General features: G+C 44.7%; 1 protein-coding gene across 1 annotated transcript in view; it reads right to left on the bottom strand.

Annotated features, from left to right (window-relative positions):
* Positions 1 to 2,134: 2,134 nt before the first annotated feature.
* The window catches only part of LOC134957102 (kelch-like protein 10), a 39,773-nt gene continuing 20,892 nt past the window's right edge, over positions 2,135 to 21,015 (bottom strand). Inside the window, exons 2-5 of the mRNA XM_063938839.1 lie at positions 8,828 to 9,317; positions 4,983 to 5,600; positions 3,736 to 3,885; positions 2,135 to 2,581 (exon numbers count right to left, since the gene is read on the bottom strand). Coding sequence (XP_063794909.1) covers positions 2,207 to 2,581; positions 3,736 to 3,885; positions 4,983 to 5,600; positions 8,828 to 9,317 — 1,633 coding nt within the window. The 3' untranslated portion in view covers positions 2,135 to 2,206. The remainder of the gene's footprint in view (positions 2,582 to 3,735; positions 3,886 to 4,982; positions 5,601 to 8,827; positions 9,318 to 21,015) is intronic.

Genomic DNA, 21,015 nt, shown 5'->3' with positions numbered 1-21,015 from the left:
GCGTTCGCCCAGACACTCCTCCGTTTCTCCGGCCACTCCCGCGTTTTTCCCAGAAACGGTAGCGTTTTTTCACACACTCCCATAAAACGGCCAGTTTCCACCCAGAAACGCCCACTTCCTGTCAATCACATTACGATCACCAGAACGAAGAAAAAACCTCGTAATGCCGTGAGTAAAATACCTAACTGCATAGCAAATTTACTTGGCGCAGTCGCACTGTGGACATTGCGCATGCGCATTAGCGACTAATCGCTCCGTTGCGAGAAAAAAATAACGAGCGAACAACTCGGAATGACCACCATGGTTTTGCCCAATTGCTAACAAAATTGCTGCTGCGATCAACTCAGAATTAGGCCCAAAATGTACAAAAGTAAAGGATTCAGGAGAAATCAACCAGCCACCAATACCTGATTGGCTGCCACAGTTTACAGTACAGTTGTGCTAAATCATTTATGATCCTATTAAATAACTTTTGATTTCCAAGTGAAATCTCTGCATGTACAGTATTTGATAGGGTAAATGTAATCAATTTTTCTCTTCATTTAATTTGCCAACTCCGAGGTTTACAAAAAAAGTCTGTTTTTTTTTTTGTTTTTTTTGTTGGGCTAGGCTAATTTGTGACTTACAAATGAACTGCTGGTTTAAAGCCTCATTAATCACAGTATAAATCCCCAGACCCCTAGACTTTCTAATTAATCTTCTTCTGCTGAAACCTAGTCAGAAATGGCAGCGCATTTATACACAACGCTGCTTCTCTCTGCACTGCGCGGTGACATTAGAAGTAAGAAGTAAGTACACTTATGTACAGCATGGGTATGGAGTCATTTCTTTAGGAATTATATATTTTTGCTTTAAATGCCTGGAGATCTATATCCAGTTTAGGGAACCTGGACACTATCATGAACATGTATTTGGGGAAATATCTGTCGTTAATTTTCACACAAGTACTCTACACAGATTTTGTAACCAACAAAATTGGCGTAAGAATGTGTTACATTTAGTTACAATATACACGGTCGAGTCACATTATTATGAACACCAGCTAATAGCCAGAGTAACCGCCGTGTGCAGCACGGACAGCAGCTAGAGGGCTGAACTGTCGTTTTAGACACAAGTCTGGAACCACCAGGTTCATTTTGAGCTGTTCTGCTGTAGTGTGTCAGTCGGCCCTCACGCACCTTGGTAGCCGACGGTCACCTCTCACATCAATGGCACGTGGTGCTGCACAGTTTCCACATCGGTTATTCGCAATGGTGCCATTTGTCCAGTCACGATGCACCTTCACCACAGCAGCACGCGAACAGTTCACAAAGTGCGCTGTTTCAGAAATATATCCACCCTTGGCCCGAAAGCCGATAATCATCCCTTTTTTCAACTCGGATAAATCGCTAATTTTACTCACAACAGCAATAAGTGATAATGCCGCGCTTTGATCTAATAATGGGGGATATGCATCAAACTTTATAAAGAGGAAAAGTGCAGAGGTTGCCTGTAGCTACCTATACAAGATATAACTAGAGCTAATAGCTGATTGGTTGAATGAGCACAATCTTCACTTGATTTCTTGAGAAGATTTGCTAAATCTCCTCCTTAATATTAAAGTCTGATTATTGCAGAGATCCCATGTACGACTATGTGTGACCAATGTTTCTGCTTTTGTACATGAGCGGCAGATGTGAGGCACAAGCATTTCTAGGAACGCAGCCCTCCCTCCCTCCGCCCCTCCCCACCCCAAATCAGAGCAGGCGAACTTTCTTAAAAGTTAATGAGGTTGACCACCAGGGAACATACTTATCTCCTTTGGGGCTACGCTACTAACCAATCACAGGTGCTGATTCGGAGGTGGAGGCGTCTTGTGTAAAAAAAGATGCCTCCTGCCGACTTCTCTGATCCATTGTTGCTTCTCTAGACATAGCATCATATCAACACTGTGAACATCGGTCATCTGAATATCCCTTGCTGAATTTCCCATTTAGTGGACTGCTTTTGCTCATCTCTAGAACTCAACCTTGTGTTACAGATATATGTACAGTAGTACAAGGGCATCTAATAAATCCATTACACATCTTAGCAAATATTACATAGTGTTCATCGATTAGATCCATTAAAAACAAGACAAAAAACATGATAACAATTATTTCACCGCATGAGACTGGACATTTTTATTACTAGGTGGTCTACTGACATTGATGTTGTTGCTAAATGTTCAGCTTGAAGACACTGTCAGCAGTGAACTTGTGGAGGATAAGGCCATAACATCATCTCTGACACATTCATTTTCGCGATCAGTATACTCCCGGACGTTGCTAAGTCCCGGCACCACACAGCAGCTGAGGGCACTACGGTAGACCCTCATGTCTTGGGCATCATACCACTCACCTGTCTTCTCATCATAACACTCAACATTGTATGTGGTGGTGAAGCCATTGAAGCCCCCCACCACAAAAAGAAGATCGTCCACTAGCTCAAGGCCAAAGTTGCTGCGTGGATTGAACATTGAGGGTACTGTGCTCCAGGTGTTAGTGGTGGGACTGAAAGCCTCAACACTACGAAGACGAGTAACTCCATCAAAGCCACCAACCTATAAATAAACAATATAGACCAATATGGATCAATTAATGACTAGGAATAGCTTACTGTACTCCACAGAGCATGGCACCAACCACAAGGGAAGATGATAGAAAAGAACAAAGAATTAACTATAAGAAATGTGCACTAGAGCTTTGAAACAATAGAATTTAGTCACATTTCAGGTGTGGCTTTAGTGTAGTGTTTGAGCTGAAATCAGGACGTAGCAAGGTTTCATGTTGCTGAGTAAAAGCATACTTTCCTTCTCTCCAGGAGAAGTGTCCAGGAGACTCACTGGAGTTTTCCCGGACCCCGGTAGGGCAGACCAGCGAATTGCGTCTTTGTGACTCTGCCCGCCACTGTGCCATAGCACAAATCGTAGCATTGGGCTACACTGACCCAATTCACTGCACTGAAAACCCCTCCCCCAAAGCTTCTTCTTGCACCTCCCTTCTGGGGGGGATTTAAAAATGTGACAAAGATAAGCTAAAACGATTTAAATTGCAGACAATTTAAATAGTGAGTAATATACGGTGTGACTGTTCTCTTCTGTCCAATATTTGCTCTATTAAAGCATCTTCTAACTAGATGAAATATTGAATGAGCAAGTTTATATCAAACAGCTACTTGTAATGCTGACAAATGTAAAACTAATGATGTTTTCGAGTGCATATAACAGTTTCTATGTGAAAGGTATATGAGTATGAAACAGCCAGATGTCCCTTACAGCTGAACTATGACCTTCAGCTAATTCGTACTTCCTTTCCCACAGCCACATGGTAAGTGCTCTTGATGAAAACTGTCAGGCACTGAGTGGTGTGTGGGAGAACCAATGAGAATCCACAATCATGGACATTGCAGCTTCTGATTGGTCCCCTTTGTGATAGACATTTTTTAAAGTGTTTAATGAAAATGTCCAATATTTTATGGAGTAATAGAGCTCTAAGACCTTTTTTCAATGATTTTGTAGGATATAAAGAGTCATTTTCAACCAAGATGTGGCCAAACAACAGCTGCAAATCTTGAGCCTATTTTCTAAATGGTCACACTTCTATATACTGTACATGACATTGGCCAATGTTGTCTCATGATTGAAGGATTTAGGATAGGTTTTTATATTAGACTATGGAAAATAAAAGAGCTTATAAATAAGAATTTCCCTCTTACCACATAAATTTGGTCTCCATAGGCAATAGCTCCAACGCCACTACGCCGACTTCTCATTGGGGTGATAAGGTTCCATTGCCCGATCTCAGGACTGTAGACCTCAGCAGTGAACAGACATTCATTCCCATTAAATCCACCACATATATAGATCTGCAAAAATAAAATGATTCAAATACATGTTCGGGAAGCGGAAGCAGTTAGTTTCCCGACGGTCGGGATCATGGTGGTCATAATACTGACGCCGGAATCCCGAATCCACACTCGGGGGGGGGGGGGGGGGGGGTTCCACGCTACCCGCAAGGTGGAATGAATTAGTGTGGCGAACGATGCATGGTGAGCACAATGAGCCCGTGAGGGGAAATGCTGCGCTCGCCGTTGGGATCCCACATGTCTGGATTCCGGCTACGGTATTATGACCGTCGGGATCCAATACTGATTCCACCTGTTCACAACATTGACAATTGCTACTAACTTACAACCAGTTTACCTATGGCCTGGTGAGCATCACCACTGGCAATGAGCATTATACACCCCTGGCAATGAGCAAGACAGCCACAGCATGAAACCCCTGGCAATGAGCATTACACACCCCTGGCAATGAGCATTACACACCCCTGCAAATGAGCATAACAGCCAGAGCATGAAACACCTGGCAACAAGCATGACAGCCAGATCATGAAACCCCTGGCACTGAGTATGGAACCCAGAGCATGAAACCCCTGGCAATGAGCATGGAACCCAGAGCATGGAGCCCCTGGCAACAAGCAGGTAATTTAAAAGTAATTAGAAGCCATACTGTGGGTCCTAATGAATCATGGGCATTGCAATGTGTGGCATAAAATGGTGCAAGGGGCATTACTATGTGGGGCTTGATGAGGTGGAATTTCTTTCTTTCTTTCCTGTGGTGGCCGAGGTTGGTGCAGGGTCAAAAACTGGGGTGCAAGGTAGTCTTTTCCTGTGAGGCCCTGCCCATTTTAGCAAGACCATGCCCATTTTTACAAGGTCATGCCCCCTAGCCAGGGGCGTGGCACACGCAAAATATATATTCGTTATGTTCATTGAGGCTGGAGCGCATATTTTTACTCATCACACTGGGAGCCAAATTGTCTAGAAACATCCCTGGGGAATCATTTACTAAGGTTTAGTCTAATAAGCTCAGCACAAAAATGGACGAAAGCAGTAGCCATAATACTGTATCTTCTAAACTTGGAAGTGCCTTATGCAGGAACGCGGCATTATCTTCTTACCTTCCCATCGAGCGTGGTGGCACTGGCGTCACTCCTCTGCTCATGCATAGGGGCAATCATAGTCCACTGGTTGGACTCCGGTTCATAACATTCAGCAGTATTTAGCCGAACATAGCCGTCATAGCCACCCATAGCGTAGATGTGGTTATCAAAGACGGTGATGCTGACGTAACATCGCTTAGAGTGCATCGGGGCCACTTCCTGCCATGTTTTCTTGAGCGGATCAAAGCGCTTCACACTGTTAAAGTAGTCCATGCTGTCAAACCCTCCAATGATGTACACATAGCCTTTCAAGTATGCCGTTCCATGATAGGCTCTGGGGGTCTCCACATGGCATGTAACATTAACCCATCTGTCGGCACGGGCATCATAAGACTCAATGGCATTAGTGGGACTACCACCACTCCAGCCGCCAATAGCCAATAAGATGGCGTAAGGGAGGCGAGGCCTTGTCTGTGGGTTTCTAAAGTCAGATTTGGCGACGCCATGCATGTTAAGGTCACACATATTTTGGCTAGCATTAGCAATGATTGGCTTGCATTCTTCATTGTCTTTTACATAGTTGTGGGTTTTGACGCTGTTCATGAAGTAATCTGGATTCATTAAGGCCAAACGAACCTAGCGAGGAACGTAACATCGCATTAGTTACACGTTAGTAGACAACCGAATGCATACAATGGAAAAAGTAAGGGATGAGGGAAAAATTGCTAAGACATCTTATTATCAGACAGATTTATATTTTACTAATACCCCTTTCACACCAGAAATGCAGGGACAAAACCCGGGAATTCTGCCACGGGCTCATGCAGGGACATTCCCGGGTTGGCACCTTTCACACCAGCATTTTTTGCAGAGACATCCCGGGTCTGCACCTTTCATACTGAACCCGGGATGGCCCTGCATTTTCTGAAAATGAGTGTCTCAGAAAAACCACAAGAACAGGAAGTGCCCTGAATAGCCAATCAGCATCAGCAGAGGCAACCCGGGAAGGTGGGACATGTCCCTGCACCATTCACACTGTCCAGGGTCCAGGGATCATCCCGGGACCAACCCTGGTCGATTGCAGGGTTGAAATGCAGGGACAGAAATCCTTGGTTTTTGTCCCTGTTCCCTTTCACACTGAGAAATATCCCGGGTTGATGCGCGTTCATGTGTTTTAACCCGGGAAATTTATGGCTGTGTGAAAGGGGTATTAGATACATAGAGACGCATTTATTAATTATTGGATCTTAGTCGCGGTAATAAGAAATTAAGATTCATCAAGATGTATTAAAAATCACATCCGGGGACAAGGGCTCTAATGGCAGCCTGCAATGTGATAGAAGTAAAGGGATCGCTCATTCTTTATCGGGACGCTACAGCGCTTCTGTGCATTCATTGTCGGCTGATCACACATGTGCAAGCAACCATTTCCAGGGACGGCTTCGAAAGGAACCCTGTCCCAATGATTTCTGCGAAGAGAAGTCCAAAGGCTTCATTTGCATTCCAGAAACCTGTTTAGGTTGCTTTGAGGTCGAAAAATCTTTCCCAATGGGCCTACTTCAGACCTGGTCACAGCAGTGTACGCACGCTGAAGCCCTGTGCTGTGTGCGCACGCGCAGCAGCTGCACTGCGTGTGCGCGCACAGTGAGATGCAATGGCATCTCACTTGTGCGATTGCTTCTGCCTGATTGACAGGCAGAGGCGGTCGCAGGGTGTGATGGCGGCGTTGCAACAGCGTTTTTGGGGCGCGGTCCAGACAATGCAGGCATGTCTGGACTGTTTGCGGGGTGGGCGCGGTGGCTGCGTGATGTCATACGTTGCCGCTGCGACCCTAAACATGGCGGGTAGCTAGGCTGCATAGGCAGAGAGCTACTCGGCAAGTGTGAAAGCATCGACGCTGTGCAATGCTTTCACACGTCTGTGGGGGGAAGCAGGACTAGGCATGCTGGGTGCACTTGCCCTGTTCTGGGCGTCCCCAAGCATGTCAGAGATTTTGATCGTAGATATGCGTTTTTTCGCACATCTACAATCAGGTCTGAAATAGGCACAACATCTCTTCTTCAGTCCCCTGTACATAAATGCCGGGGATACTTAATATTTGTGTGTACCACTGATTTCTATGGATATCCCAAAAATAGTCATTAATAACATTATCATAGAATTTGACGACAGATAAGAACCACTTGGCCCATCTAGTCTGCCTATGTACACGCCCACACTTACAATACTAAGGTAAACTTAAGCGTAAAACAATTCACCTACCAGTTCGGGAGCCAATTAACCTACCAGTATATTTTTTGGGCTTGTGGGAGGAAACCGGAATACACGTAGGAAACCCCCGCAAGTACGGAGAGAATATACAAACTCCACATAGTCAGGGCCATGATGGGAATCAAACCCATGACCTCAGTGCTGTGAGGCAGTAATGCTAATCATTAATGTGATCTATAAATTTAAATTCAGTTGCTCGTAAATCCTAGTCAGCAGGTAGAATAGCAGAAGCTACAGAAAAGATAGTAAACTACAGAAAAGATATGAGGAGCGGATTGCACAGGGAATGTTGAAGAAAATATTGCATGATACAGCAGATTGTCAATAGCTTCTACCACTAAACCCTCTGCCTAGGCAGTCAGGTATTCTACAGTACTAACCTTACAAGTTGTCTAACACAACTTGATTTCTACTGCCAAAGTCCCTCTCCTCTAACCATTATACTCCATAAATAATTATATTCAGATCCATGAAGGTAAAACACGTTGTTCAGTGTTACCCTGACATTCTACTACTTAGTTTCGGCTCCTCCTTTGATCTGCTGTTAAATCACTGGTCCCATCCTTCTAGATCAGGCATTCCCAACCGCGGTCCTCAAGGCATACCAACAGTGCAGGTTTTAGTGATATCCAGGCTTCAGCACAGATGGTTAAATCAAAATAACTGAGGCACTAATTTAGTCACCTGTGTTCAAGCCTGGATATCACTAAAACCAGGACTGTTAGTGTGCCTTGAGGACTGAGGTTGGGAAACACTGTTCTAGATCAGTGGTTCTCAAACTCGGTCCTCAGGACCCCACACAGTGCATGTTTTGCAGGTAACCCAGCAGGTGCACAGGTGTATTAATTACTCACAGACACATTTTAAAAGGTCCACAGGTGGAGTTAATTATCTCACTTGTGATTCTGTGAGGAGACTTGCAAAACATGCACCATGTGGGGTCCTGAGGACCGAGTTTGAGAACCAGTGTTCTAGATTAATCAATGTACAGAGTGTTTTTATTTTCAAAGTAAGATTGTTAAACTGGGTTACAGTGATAAGATCTGCAGAGATTTACTTATTGGAGGGGTTGTTAAAGGAAAGTAGTTTTTTTCATGGTGTTATCCCATTAATTTCAATTTCTACTTTTCTGTCCATTACTGCTACTGGTAATCTGTAATCAAGTTTTTTCGATCCCTCAAGAGTTCTAGAGATCGTCTGTGTCATCAACAATGCAAATGGATGCAAAAAAATCATACAGTACAAAATTAATATATTAAGGGTCATTTACAGGTGCAAAGGGCAATGGTACAATGTAAATGTACAACTCCAGAACGTCATTTGCCTATTTTTGCACAATGTAGATGTTTGTATGGTTTAGTACAGTATATAGATTCTGGCACAAAAATATACATCTACTATTGGTAGGAGCAATTTAATTATTACTCAGGAAGTCTGAGAAATTACGCACATTTGATCTAGTAGAAAAATAATATGCTTTACACTTTTCACTGCAACACCACACAATGGATTTCTTTCTTTTTCTTTTTACCAATTTGAGATCACACAGCTTAGTGGGAACAGTGCATAGATAATAAGAAGGATGGAGATACCTCGGAAAGAAGGGTGGATATATACTGCTTCCGAGCTGTTAGATCATGATTAATCCACTTAATGATGGCCTCAAACAGAACATCCTCCTGTTTAATGTTCAGCTCATCTTTCTCTATGAAGTCTCTAAGCTCCATCGCTGATAGCTCTAGGAACTCGTCTGAGGTCTTCACTATATCCTCAAAGTTGTGCAAGATGTACAGGTAGGCTTTCTGTTGAAGGTCCGGGCAATAATAATATTCTGTGAACTTACAGATGCCAATGCAATTTTCCGAACACAGCTGGCCTATCATGAACTCGGAGCAAGCTTGTACAATGCCCATGATGTTCAGCTGGTCAGCTGTAATTAGGAGTTCTTCCACGTTGTTGGTGGTGATGGTCACAGACCGGGTGTACGCATACTCTATGATTAGTCTCATCATATCTTGTGAGATTCCAGGGATGTTATATAGTTTCTTCTCTAAGCTGTTCCAACTACTGGTAAACAGAGCTCTGCCGGGAGGAGAGGAATAGTATTATTCTCTTGTAACTGTCCCGAACATCTACCATCTCACACCACAAATCCTTGTGCCCAGCACTAGGTCATCCATTAAGCATTATAGACTCCCTCCTACAACCCTGTAGATACTGAGCCACCTAGATTACACTACAGTATATGTTCTTGACAAAAGGAGGAGGGAAAAGGGGGATCAAACCAATACCTTGTGTTTTTAGGCACCACATGTGCCTCCATGAAAATCTAAGTGTATGGTGAACCCAAATCTGGACTGTGGGGTGGATGTTCTACATTGACTGCGGCACTGCCTGAATAGTAATCATGAATCTGACTTATCCTGAGATATTAGTTCCTAGTGAACTGCATTCTCATGTAAATTAGCTCAGCCCAGAATATGGAAGTCGTTATTGTATATATGTACAACTACACTTTAACAAACATTTACTTAATGTCTTGAAATGTCCATGAGACTCAGAGGTTATGGCTCATACAACTCTCCTTGATCCTGCTCACGTCTCTGAAGTGGGTGGGCCCAGGTGCAAAACTATACTTTGGGCTCCCCCTCCTCCACCCTCCTCCCAAGTTCACAATATGCCACATGGTAGTGGGTGTCAAGGAGAGGTACAGGATGACAGGGATGAGGTAGAGGATGACGGGGATGAGGCATAGTGTGACAGAGAGATGGAGAGTTAGTGAAAGGGAGAGTCAATGGGTGACAGGAAAAGGTTGAGGGGGTTGAGTGTGACAGAGAGAAGCAGTGTGTGCAATGGAGAGGCATTGGAGTATGCAGAGGATGACCGGGAGAGGTCAACTGGGAGAAGGTGATGAGGAGAGGCAGAAGGTATAAGAGGTCTCTATAGGTGGGTGTATAGGGGATAAATTGGGTTGAAAGGGTTCACTGGAACATGAAGGGAAAGTATCAGTGGGGGAAACGGGCAGAAAACAAACAAGCGGCTTTAACATGAGAGCTGAGTAAAGACAACGCTAGTGTAGTAGAAGAATTTACTAAAGGGACAGAAGAGAAATTATGTTAGGGAAGAAGAGGAGAGTGAGGGAGAGGAAGAGACGGAGGGAGAGAGAAAGTTGGGTGAAGAGGACAGAAGAGAGGTGCAGGCGAAGAGAGAGAGAGAGAGAGATGGAGAGAGAAGAGAGAGAGGAGTGGAGGGGGAGGAAGGGAGGGAGGAGACAGGGAGAGTAGGGGGGCAGAGTTGGAGAGACAGGGGACAGAGAGGGAGACTGAGGAAGAGAAAAAAAGGGGGTAGACAGAAAAAGAGAGGGTGAGACAGGGAGAGAGAGGGAAGATGGCGAGACAGGGGAAATGGAGGGAGGATGAGAGAGTTGGGTGAAGAGGTAGGAAGAGAGGTGCAGGGAGCAGAGAGAGGTAGGGGGAGAGACAAAGAGAGATGGAGCAGAGATGGAGAGAGAGAGTTAGAGAGGGGGAGACGGAGAGAAAGGTGGATACAGAGAGGGGGGATGAAGAGGGAGGAGGGCAGAGAGAGGGGAGCAGGAGAGAGATGGGGAGATGGAGAGAGAAAGCGTGAGAGGGAAGATGGAGATAGAGGGATAGAAGAGGAATTACAGTATGTTAGGGAAGAGGAGAGAGGGAAACGGAGAGATAGAGGGAGGGAGATAGAGGGATAGGGATGAAAAGGAAGAAAGAGAGGTGTAAAGGAACACAGAGAGAGAGGCGGGAGGTGAATGGAGAGAGAGTGGGTAGAGATGGAGAGAGAGGGGCAGAGATGGAGAAAGAGGGGAGACAGGGAGAGAGGGAAAGGGGGAGACAGAGAGAGAAAAAGAGGGGGGGGCAGAGAGAGAGAGAGAGAGACAGAGAAATGGGGAGATGGAGAGACAGATAGAGAGAAAGAGGGGGGAGTCAGAGAGAGAGAGGGGGAGACCGGGAGAGAGGGGGAGATGGAGTGAGAGAGGAGGGAGACAAAGCAAGAGAGAGGAGGAGATAGATAGAGAGAGAGATGGAGAGAGGAGAAGGTCGGCAGAAGGAGAGAGAGGGAGAAAGAGAGGGGGAGGGAGGTTGAGAAAGAGAGAGGGGGTAGACAGAGAGAGATAGAGAGATAGTTAGAGAGGAAGAGAGAGAGGGAGATGGAGAGAGATGGAGGGGGAGAGGAAGAGGGAGGGAGAGAAAGAGAGGGGGATAAGAGAGAGCTGGCTGAGGAGGAGAGAGAGAGAGATGAGGGAGAAATAGAGGGGGCGAAGGGAGAGACAGTGCACAAGAGAGAGCAGAGGGAGAGAGGAGAGGACGAGAGAGAGAGTGGGGGGAGAGAGAAAGAGAGAGGGGAGGGAGAGAGCTGCTGAGCAGCACCTGTCACTTGTACTACTCTAGTATTTTTTTCATACCTGACCTCTGTGGAGTAGAAAATCAGTGCATAGTGATTGGCAGTTCCTCTGCTTGCTTCCTTCCCAGAGCTATAACTAGGCTTTTTGGTGCCCTGTGCCAGAGAGAGAAATCCCCCCCCCCCCCCCCTCCCCACCCCTCACATACTCGTTTTTCCAATAGTGACATAAGGCACATGGCCTCGCAAGGAAGGGGCATGACAAAATTGTTCCCAGAGAAAGCCCATGCTATGATTCCCCCTCCCACTATATATGTTATGTGTGTGTGTGTGTGTGTGTGTGTGTGTGTGTGTGTGTGTGTGTGAGAGTGTGTGTGTGTAGCAATAGTGAAATTGGCGCTCCAGAGGGTTGGAATTATGCACAACCTTCATTTTGTTTAAACAATAGTGTATTATAACATTTCATACAGTATAAAACCATGTTTCAATAACAAAGTTTTATTAAAATTTATACAAAAATGGCTACAATGTCCATATACATATGACAGCTCTTTAGTACATCAGCCCCCTACCACATGTAATGTGGGTCTAGACAGGCACAAGTATACATATACTTCTTCTATGATATCCTCCTTCCAATATAGTAGATTGGAGGTCACATCAAAAGAAAGACAGGATACCCAACATGTTTCGTCTCATGCCGAGACTTCATCAGGGGTATATATCAATTTGGAAGTTTACCAATTAAAGGATTGTACCATAGGAGAATATTCTTGGACACTCATATCCACCAAACAGGCCACATGTTAATACAAATGTGAGCAATCGTGCCTGATACTCACTAAAAATAGGTGTGTGATATTTAAGAGTTCAGGTTCACAAGGAAAATTCACAGGAGAATGTCAAAAATACTCAACCATCTGGTCAAGTAAGATGTGTGTCCTAGTTTCACAGGTATAACAGACCCAAATGGTCCCAAGACTCAGACACCCCAGCAGGGAAGAGGAGAAGCTGGGATCCCTGTGTCACTTACAGCTCTCTCCACCCTCCTATCTCTCCTCTGGTCGGAAAGCTCTATCGGTAGCTCATGAAACATGATACTCCTGTGTCTCTGCCTGCACAGCATACTGTCCTGCTCACATTCTGGCTGCTGGTTTTGGTGCCGCTTAAGAGGGAAAGCTAGTGATGTCAGTGTGCTCTGGCCTGGGGGCCTCCTGACAAAGGGGGGCCTGGGGTACAGTATGCCCTGCATTCCCCCCCTTAATCTGGCTATGACTGCCATTAAATAATGTAGTGCAATTATAAAGCACCCGTGAGTCAGTGTATAAGGGGGTATTAGGACAGGGCTGTGAGTGCAGAGAGGGGGGTATTAGGACAGGATTGTGAGTGCACAGAGGGGTTATTAAGCCAGGCTGTGATTGAAGAGAGGGGGATATTAAGACAGGATCGTGAGTGCAGAGAGTGGGGGTTAGGACAGTGCTGTGAGTGCAGACAGTGTAAGGTGGGTATTAGCAGAGAAGTGCGGTGGGGTGAGGCAAGTGAGGCAGAGCCTTTCCTGTCATACTAACATTTGTGCCAGAGGTTTGAATGTATAATGTATATGAAAAATACAAATAATTTGTTTGAAATATCTTCTTTGCATTATTCTAATCATTTTTATAGCCAAAACTCTGGAGTAAAAATTCTATGGCAGGGGAGGCAGTGCCTCACCTGTGTATCTTTTCCGCACATCTCTGATCAAAACTCCCCAGAATTCCAGGCATTTATACTGCTGCACCTGTGTATAATTTGTACCAGTTGTACCCTTTGGCTCATATATTGCGTGTAAATCTGGCTCTGGTTCTAGCCAGTGCCTCCTGAGCCATTTACCTCACCGCACGTCCCTGGGTATTAGGGACAGGGCTGTCCTTGCAGGAGTGGGGGGCAGTTAGGACAGGGCTGTATGTGCAGAGGGGGGGGGGTATTAGGACAGGGCTGTGAGTGCAGAAAGGGGGGTACTAGGACAGGGCTGTGAGTGCAGAAAGGGGGTATAAGGACAGGGTGGTGCATATGCATCCCCCTCCAACCAACACATTCCACCCCTTGCACCCCCCAGCACCTACACCCGGATTTTGAGTTGGCCACTCTGAAAAGTACGGGAGATTTAGGGGGCTAAACCTTTGAGTTTTAATATAACATAAGTTTATAATTTACACATGTGCCATCAGAGCCACATTTTCCTCTTTCTATGCCATCAGACCCCTCCTCTGTAGGACACCAGCATTTGTCACACATGTCCCCATGCTCCCCAGCTACTGCTAGTAGTGGCCCTGTCAAAGTCAAAAATATTACATAGAGAGAACATACAAACTGCACACATTTAAGTCGCTATACTTGCAAATATGCGCAGCGAGCACAGCAATATATGGTAACACACGCATTTACACGGACATGGCACAGAGATGGATTCGACACTTATTTCATACAGTACATAATTATAATAATATCAAGCACCAGACATCATGGAGATTTAAAATTACCTAATGAATTAATGTCATGAATGTGTATTATTTGAACAGAACCAGATACACCCGTCATGTTTACTATTGAAACAAGCAGATTGGTGTGTAGATTAATTTGATACTTGTTGTGAAGTTGTGGGACATTGCAGCGGATAGATATGATTATATGTATAAAAGCTAAAATCACTTTGTTAGAACAATGAATGATACAATGAACAGGGAACTCAAGCCAACCCTTTTGGCAGTTTTCAGGGCTGAACCTGATCAGCATATACATAAGAGAATAGTAACTGAATTGTGCAGGAGAGACCCCTCCCCAGGAACTAGTCAAACAGGAAAGTAGTTCCTGGCTAAAGAAGAGATCAGTACAGTTGCATGTGGCCTCAGAGGACAGATGTACTGTAGCTACACTCAGAACCAAGCTGGCATCCAGAAGCAATGGCTTGCTTATCACCAGGCTCCAAGCGAAAGGCTAAGTATTGAATTCACATGGCTAGATAAGGAAATATAGACAGATGGCTTTAAGGTCAATGGTGCTGGTTTAACTAGGATATTGTAACTTGTTTGGGAATCTGTGATGGTAGCTGGGACATTAGACAACCTGTAGCATAGCATTTGTGGTATTTGTTTGCCTATGGTGATTTAAAATAGATTGTGCTGGTTTGTTATAATATACCTTGTCAATCATGAATACCGCCATGCAGTTACTTGTGAATATGGGTTTTGTAGCAATGGCATGCTGGGATGTGTGGTTACATTGTGATCTGGTGATTCATATAACATGGACTGTAGGCAATAAACGAAGTTTGTTTGGAATGTGAAATTGAATAAGATGGTTCTAGGAAGTTGGATTGGAATGTGGAATATAATTAGTTGGATTGGAATGTGGAATATAATTAGTTGGATTGGAATGTGGAATATAATTAGTTGGATTGGAATGTGGAATATAATTAGTTGGATTGGAATGTGGAATATAATTAGTTGGTTTGTAGAAGATGGCTGCTGCTGGGTGTTTTCTCCTCCCCCTTTGAACCATGTGTTGCAGTCTTTGGAATCATGGGAGTTTTTCCCAAAATGGAGTCTAGCTTCAGTCCCATGCGGTATTGTAGGGACCATTGTGTTGTTGCTGGGTGTTGTGTATATAGGGACAGCCAGCCTGGGTAAGAACAAGTATTCTCTCCACAAAGATTCTCAGCATTGACTAACTGCGCAGCGATTGTTTCTCACATGTGTAAGTTTCTCTGCAACCATATTGTCTTTATTGTTATTGCAAGCCATTCTCTCTCTCTCTCTCTCCCTCTCCTTCCCCTTAAAAGTACTTGTGTTTTTATTGTATTTTATGTGTAGTAACTTGGTTAGGAATTCTATGTTATGATGGTAGTGTATAACTTGTAATGTATATTCTTTTGCAATAGAACGTTCATTTAAGGTGTTAGAACCTGAGACCAGTATCTGTGTGTGTTCATTATATTTCTAAGTATTCTCAGAGAGTCACATACGCTCATACAGCTTTTAAACTAACAAGGTTACACTGCATTACATCTACACATTATCACTGCACAAAGGTTTACAGTATAAGTACATTCCTTAAGGTATAGTTATTCTAGTTTAATTCTGTAAGTATCTGCAACGCCTGTGTTCACACCCTGTGCACAGCGTCTGCTACGCTAAGGGCGTACCCTTGCGATACCTTTTGCGCCAATTGCGTACTGTGTCTCCTAATCTTTTAGAGTATTTTAAATAGGATAAATATATAGGCTTTGTCAATTGAGGGCTCCTCCGGTCTTCACATATCTGCACTAGGTAATTTTAGCAGACATTATCGGTCAGCAAAGGGCGGAAAAGGTAGTATCCCTCGTTAAACCGTTTGGAGGTCGGGGATACTGCAGTGCTGACCAGTTAATTGTCTGCTTCACTTGGTAAGGAGTGCTGAGGGAATTCGGGAACTGGAAGGTAGGAACAGTACGTTATTGTCTCTGTAAATCTGGTTTTTATTTCTATTTGGTGCCAACTGCACACGCAGATTGGATGGCTTGTCTGTTTAAATAGGTTTAAAATTATTTTTAATCGCTCTGCATAGCGTGATAACTAAAAGGAGCTGGCATGATGATTTTCTTTGTGACAAAAGGTCTGTCCCCCATTTTGTGTAAACCTCATGGGAGGTGAAAGGGGGAGGAGCAGCGGCCATTTTGGGAAGGTCACATTTTTTTCTTTCCCCTAAGCTGCTGATTTTCAGTTGACTCAGGAAATAATCAGCCATCCATTGTCAAAAAGAAATCATCATTTAATTAGTTTTTTTTTCTATGCATTTATTGAATCTATATCATAGTCAATCATAAGTAATAGTGATTGGTACTTATATGTAATATCTATATGCGTGTGCTCACATCAATGTATGTTATTAGATTAAATTTAGAATTGCATGTTCATTTGTGTAATTTTCACATCTCACCTTCCTGTTTGCCATTTGCATTGATAACGTGCTAAGAAAGATTTGTTGCTATTGGTAGTTAAAAAGATAAAAAGTAATATTTAAGGGTATAATTGTAAAAAGCACGCACACAGTCTCGCCTAAGAATACAAGGGAGATTTGGGTGGTGTATAGTGAATGATTACAGTTAAAGATCATTCACATTGATAAACGTGTAGTGTGTTACTGTGAACGTACTTGGTCTGTGTACACGTGTCCTTACAAGGACAGAGCGTACGCGACGCGAGGGCCGATGCAACGGAGCGTCTGGGTACGCCCACATAATACAAATCACACAATAGTATTATTTTAAATAGGTGAAAAGAAAGCAACGTGATAAATAGCGCAAGTCAATTTTAGTGTCCAAAATTTTAAGCTAATAGATCCTTCTCCAATTTGCGGCTCATCTGGTCTAGACTGTTACTGAATGAAAGGAATTTCTGCGCAGAAATAACAATTAAAGTGTACATGTGGTGAGTGAGTGTATATATATAAGTTTCTACAATTTTTTTGAGGTTGAACCACAGGAAAGTCGAGTTCTCGTGAGGTACATACATGTAAGTGACGTGCATGGTGGCTTGGGAGGCATCCCTTGTTAAATATTGAAATAAGAGCACTAGAGTATAGCAGACCAGGAGGTCTATTGTAGCACAGACCGGGAGGTCCAAACAGACCGGGAGGTCTAGGTACAGCAGACGAGGAAGTCCGCTATAGATAGAGAAAAGAGCACAACCCAGGGGGTTGGTGCAGAACCCATATAGGCCATTAAAGCTCTGGCTGAAGGAATTCGCAGCCGAAATTTTCGATTCCACTGGTCGCTCCGCACATAAGATTAGTTGCTTATGTGCAGAACGATTGTACCGCACGTAATTGTGTGCATTAGTTAGTAACCTGACCAGTACCATTTGCGTACGAAAGGGGTCATAAACGCTATTTGTACACTCTAACGTGATTTGTGTAATTTTTTTTTATTTTAAGGGAGGTTCGCTGGTCACTCAGGAACTATCCAGCAACCAATAGTTACTGGAAAGGGTTAAGTGCTCTGCGGATCACACTCGCATGTTCCAGTAAATAGAGGTTCAGGTCGCAGGGGCCCTAGGTCGAGTACGCCAGCGCTAAGGCAGTGTGTGGGCGTATTGGTCGGCGTGGGCGAGTGAGTGGAGTACTCGGTAAACTGCCACCGTCGGCCTACACCGGACATCTTGGTTTTGTAAGGGTTCGCTGAAGACCCTGATTTGAAGGTCAGAGGTAGTGAAAGCAACACCTGCAGGTATGGGGGCCAGTTGTTCGGGTAGGGGACGATCAACCTCGGTTCGGGTTGATTCAGTAAACCGGCCAATCGGGTCGGCAAGGTATGTAATGTGTGAAAAATACGGTTCACACACGGAGGTTTTATGTGATGAATGGGAAAGAATGACTGTGCATGACGGGGAAAAGTTTCCCCGGGTAGGCAGCTTTAGCCCAGATGTGTTACAAAATCTAAGGAGAAGGATATGTCTCATTAAATCTGCAAAGAGACGGATCAAACATTATGACTATTTAAAATTGTGGCAACAGGAAGGTGAAATACAAAGAAATTTAACTTACATATCAAACTCTCATCTTGGGAAGAGAGACATGGCAATGGAGAGGAGTATGGTTGCAGAGAATGGCGATGGTGTACGATAAAAATGCACTTAGTAACTATATTAAGAATGAAAGTAACAAATGTAATAATGTTTATAAAAATGAAAGTGTAAAAATTACAAATGTTAACCTGTGCAAGTCGCACCCCATGTTAAACTCCCCTCAGGATTACCAGCGAGAAGGTGAAACCAACACGATGGGGTAAATTTACTAAGGTCCCGATTTTGACCGAGATGCCGTTTTTTCATCAAAGTGTCATCTCGGTAATTTACTAAGCAATAATCACGGCAGTGATGAGGGCATTCGTAATTTTTTGGAAGTCCAACAAAAAAAATACAAATGAATACACCATCGGTCAAAACGCGGCTGTTTAAGTATGAATCTCTGTAATTTACTAAGAAGTGCAAAGCAAAAAAAAAACAAACACTGCCGTGAAAAATTACAACTCGTAAAAAAGTGCTAAAAAAAAACAGACCTGCTTTTTTAATCCGTTATTGTATAGGCATGCACGGATCCATGAGATCCGTGCATGTATATCAGTGGGAAGGGGTGGGAAAGTGATTATTTTCTCAAAAAAAATTGCGTGGGGTCCCCCCTCCTAAGCATAACCAGCCTCGGGCTCTTTGAGCCGATCCTGGTTGCAGAAATATGGGAAAAAAATTGACAGGGGTTCCCCCATATTTAAGCAACCAGCATCGGGCTCTGCGCCTGGTCCTGGTTCCAAAAATACGGGGGACAAAAAGAGTAGGGGTCCCCCGTATTTTTAAAACCAGCACCGGGCTCCACTAGCTGGACAGATAATGCCACAGCCGGGGGTCACTTTGATATAGTGCCCTGCGGCCGTGGCATCAAAAATCCAACTAGTCACCCCTGGCCGGGGTACCCTGGGGGAGTGGGGACCCCTTCAATCAAGGGGTCCCCCCCCCAGCCACCCAAGGGCCAGGGGTGAAGCCCGAGGCTGTCCCCCCCCATCCAATGGGCTGCGGATGGGGGGGGCTGATAGCCTTTTGTGATAATGAAAAGATATTGTTTTTAGTAGCAGTACTACAAGGCCCAGCAAGCCTCCCCCGCATGCTGGTACTTGGAGAACCACAAGTACCAGCATGCGGCAGAAAAACGGGCCCGCTGGTACCTGTAGTACTATTACTAAAAAAATACCCAAAAAAAGACAAGACACACACACCGTGAAAGTAAAGATTTATTACATACATGCACACAAACATACATACATACTTACCTTATGTTCACACGAGGGTCTGTCCTCTTCTCCAGTAGAATCCAAGGGGTACCTGTTGAATAAATTCTACTCACCAGATCCCAGGTCCCAGGGTCCTCGGGGCAACCATTTGTAATCCAGGTACTTGCATAAAATAACAAAACGGAAAGCCGAGCCACGAACTGAAAGGGGCCCCATGTTTTCACATGGGACTCCTTTCCCCGAATGCCAGAAACCCACTCTGACTGATGTCTAAGTGGGTTTCTTCAGCCAATCAGGGAGCGCTACGTTGTAGCACCCTCCTGATCGGCTGTGTGCTCCTGTACTGAGTGACAGGCAGCACGCGGCAGTGTTACAATGTAGCGCCTATGCGCTCCATTGTAACCAATGGTGGGAACTTTCTGCCCTGCGGTTGACCTAAAGTGACGTCACCGCTGAGCAGAAAGTTCCCACCATTGGTTACAATGGAGCGCATAGGCGCTACATTGTAACACTGCCGTGTGCCGCCTGTCACTCAGTACAGGAGCACACAGCCGATCAGGAGGGTGCTACAACGTAGCGCTCCCTGATTGGCTGAAGAAACCCACTTAGACATCAGTCAGAGTGGGTTTCTGGCATTCGGGGAAAGGAGTCCCATGTGAAAACATGGGGCCCCTTTCAGTTCGTCGCTCGGCTTTCCGTTTTGTTATTTTATGCAAGTACCTGGATTACAAATGGTTGCCCCGAGGACCCTGGGACCCGGGATCTGGTGAGTAGAATTTATTCAACAGGTACCCCTTGGATTCTACTGGAGAAGAGGACAGACCCTCGTGTGAACATAAGGTAAGTATGTATGTATGTTTGTGTGCATGTATGTAATAAATCTTTACTTTGGGTATTTTTTTAGTAATAGTACTACAGGTACCAGCGGGCCCGTTTTTCTGCCGCATGCTGGTACTTGTGGTTCTCCAAGTACCAGCATGCGGGGGAGGCTTGCTGGGCCTTGTAGTACTGCTACTAAAAACAATATCTTTTCATTATCACAAAAGGCTATCAGCCCCCCCATCCGCAGCCCATTGGATGGGGGGGGGACAGCCTCGGGCTTCACCCCTGGCCCTTGGGTGGCTGGGGGGGGGACCCCTTGATTGAAGGGGTCCCCACTCCCCCAGGGTACCCCGGCCAGGGGTGACTAGTTGGATTTTTGATGCCACGGCCGCAGGGCACTATATCAAAGTGACCCCCGGCTGTGGCATTATCTGTCCAGCTAGTGGAGCCCGGTGCTGGTTTTAAAAATACGGGGGACCTCTACTCTTTTTGTCCCCCGTATTTTTGGAACCAGGACCAGGCGCAGAGCCCGATGCTGGTTGCTTAAATATGGGGGAACCCCTGTCAATTTTTTTCCCATATTTCTGCAACCAGGATCGGCTCAAAGAGCCCGAGGCTGGTTATGCTTAGGAGGGGGGACCCCACGCAATTTTTTTTTTGGATTTTACAGTGTTTAATTTTAAAAAAAAAAATATGAACCCCAGCACGGATCACACAGATCCGGCCGAGATTCATTGTAAAAAAGTCGGCAGTGTTTTGCTAATCACTGCCGTAAAAATTAAAAAAAAA

This window comes from Pseudophryne corroboree, chromosome 9, assembly GCF_028390025.1.
Source record: "Pseudophryne corroboree isolate aPseCor3 chromosome 9, aPseCor3.hap2, whole genome shotgun sequence".
Classification (NCBI taxonomy): Eukaryota; Metazoa; Chordata; class Amphibia; order Anura; family Myobatrachidae; genus Pseudophryne; species Pseudophryne corroboree.
Note: the sequence above shows the minus strand (reverse complement) of the source record. Positions and strands in the feature narration are given on the sequence as shown.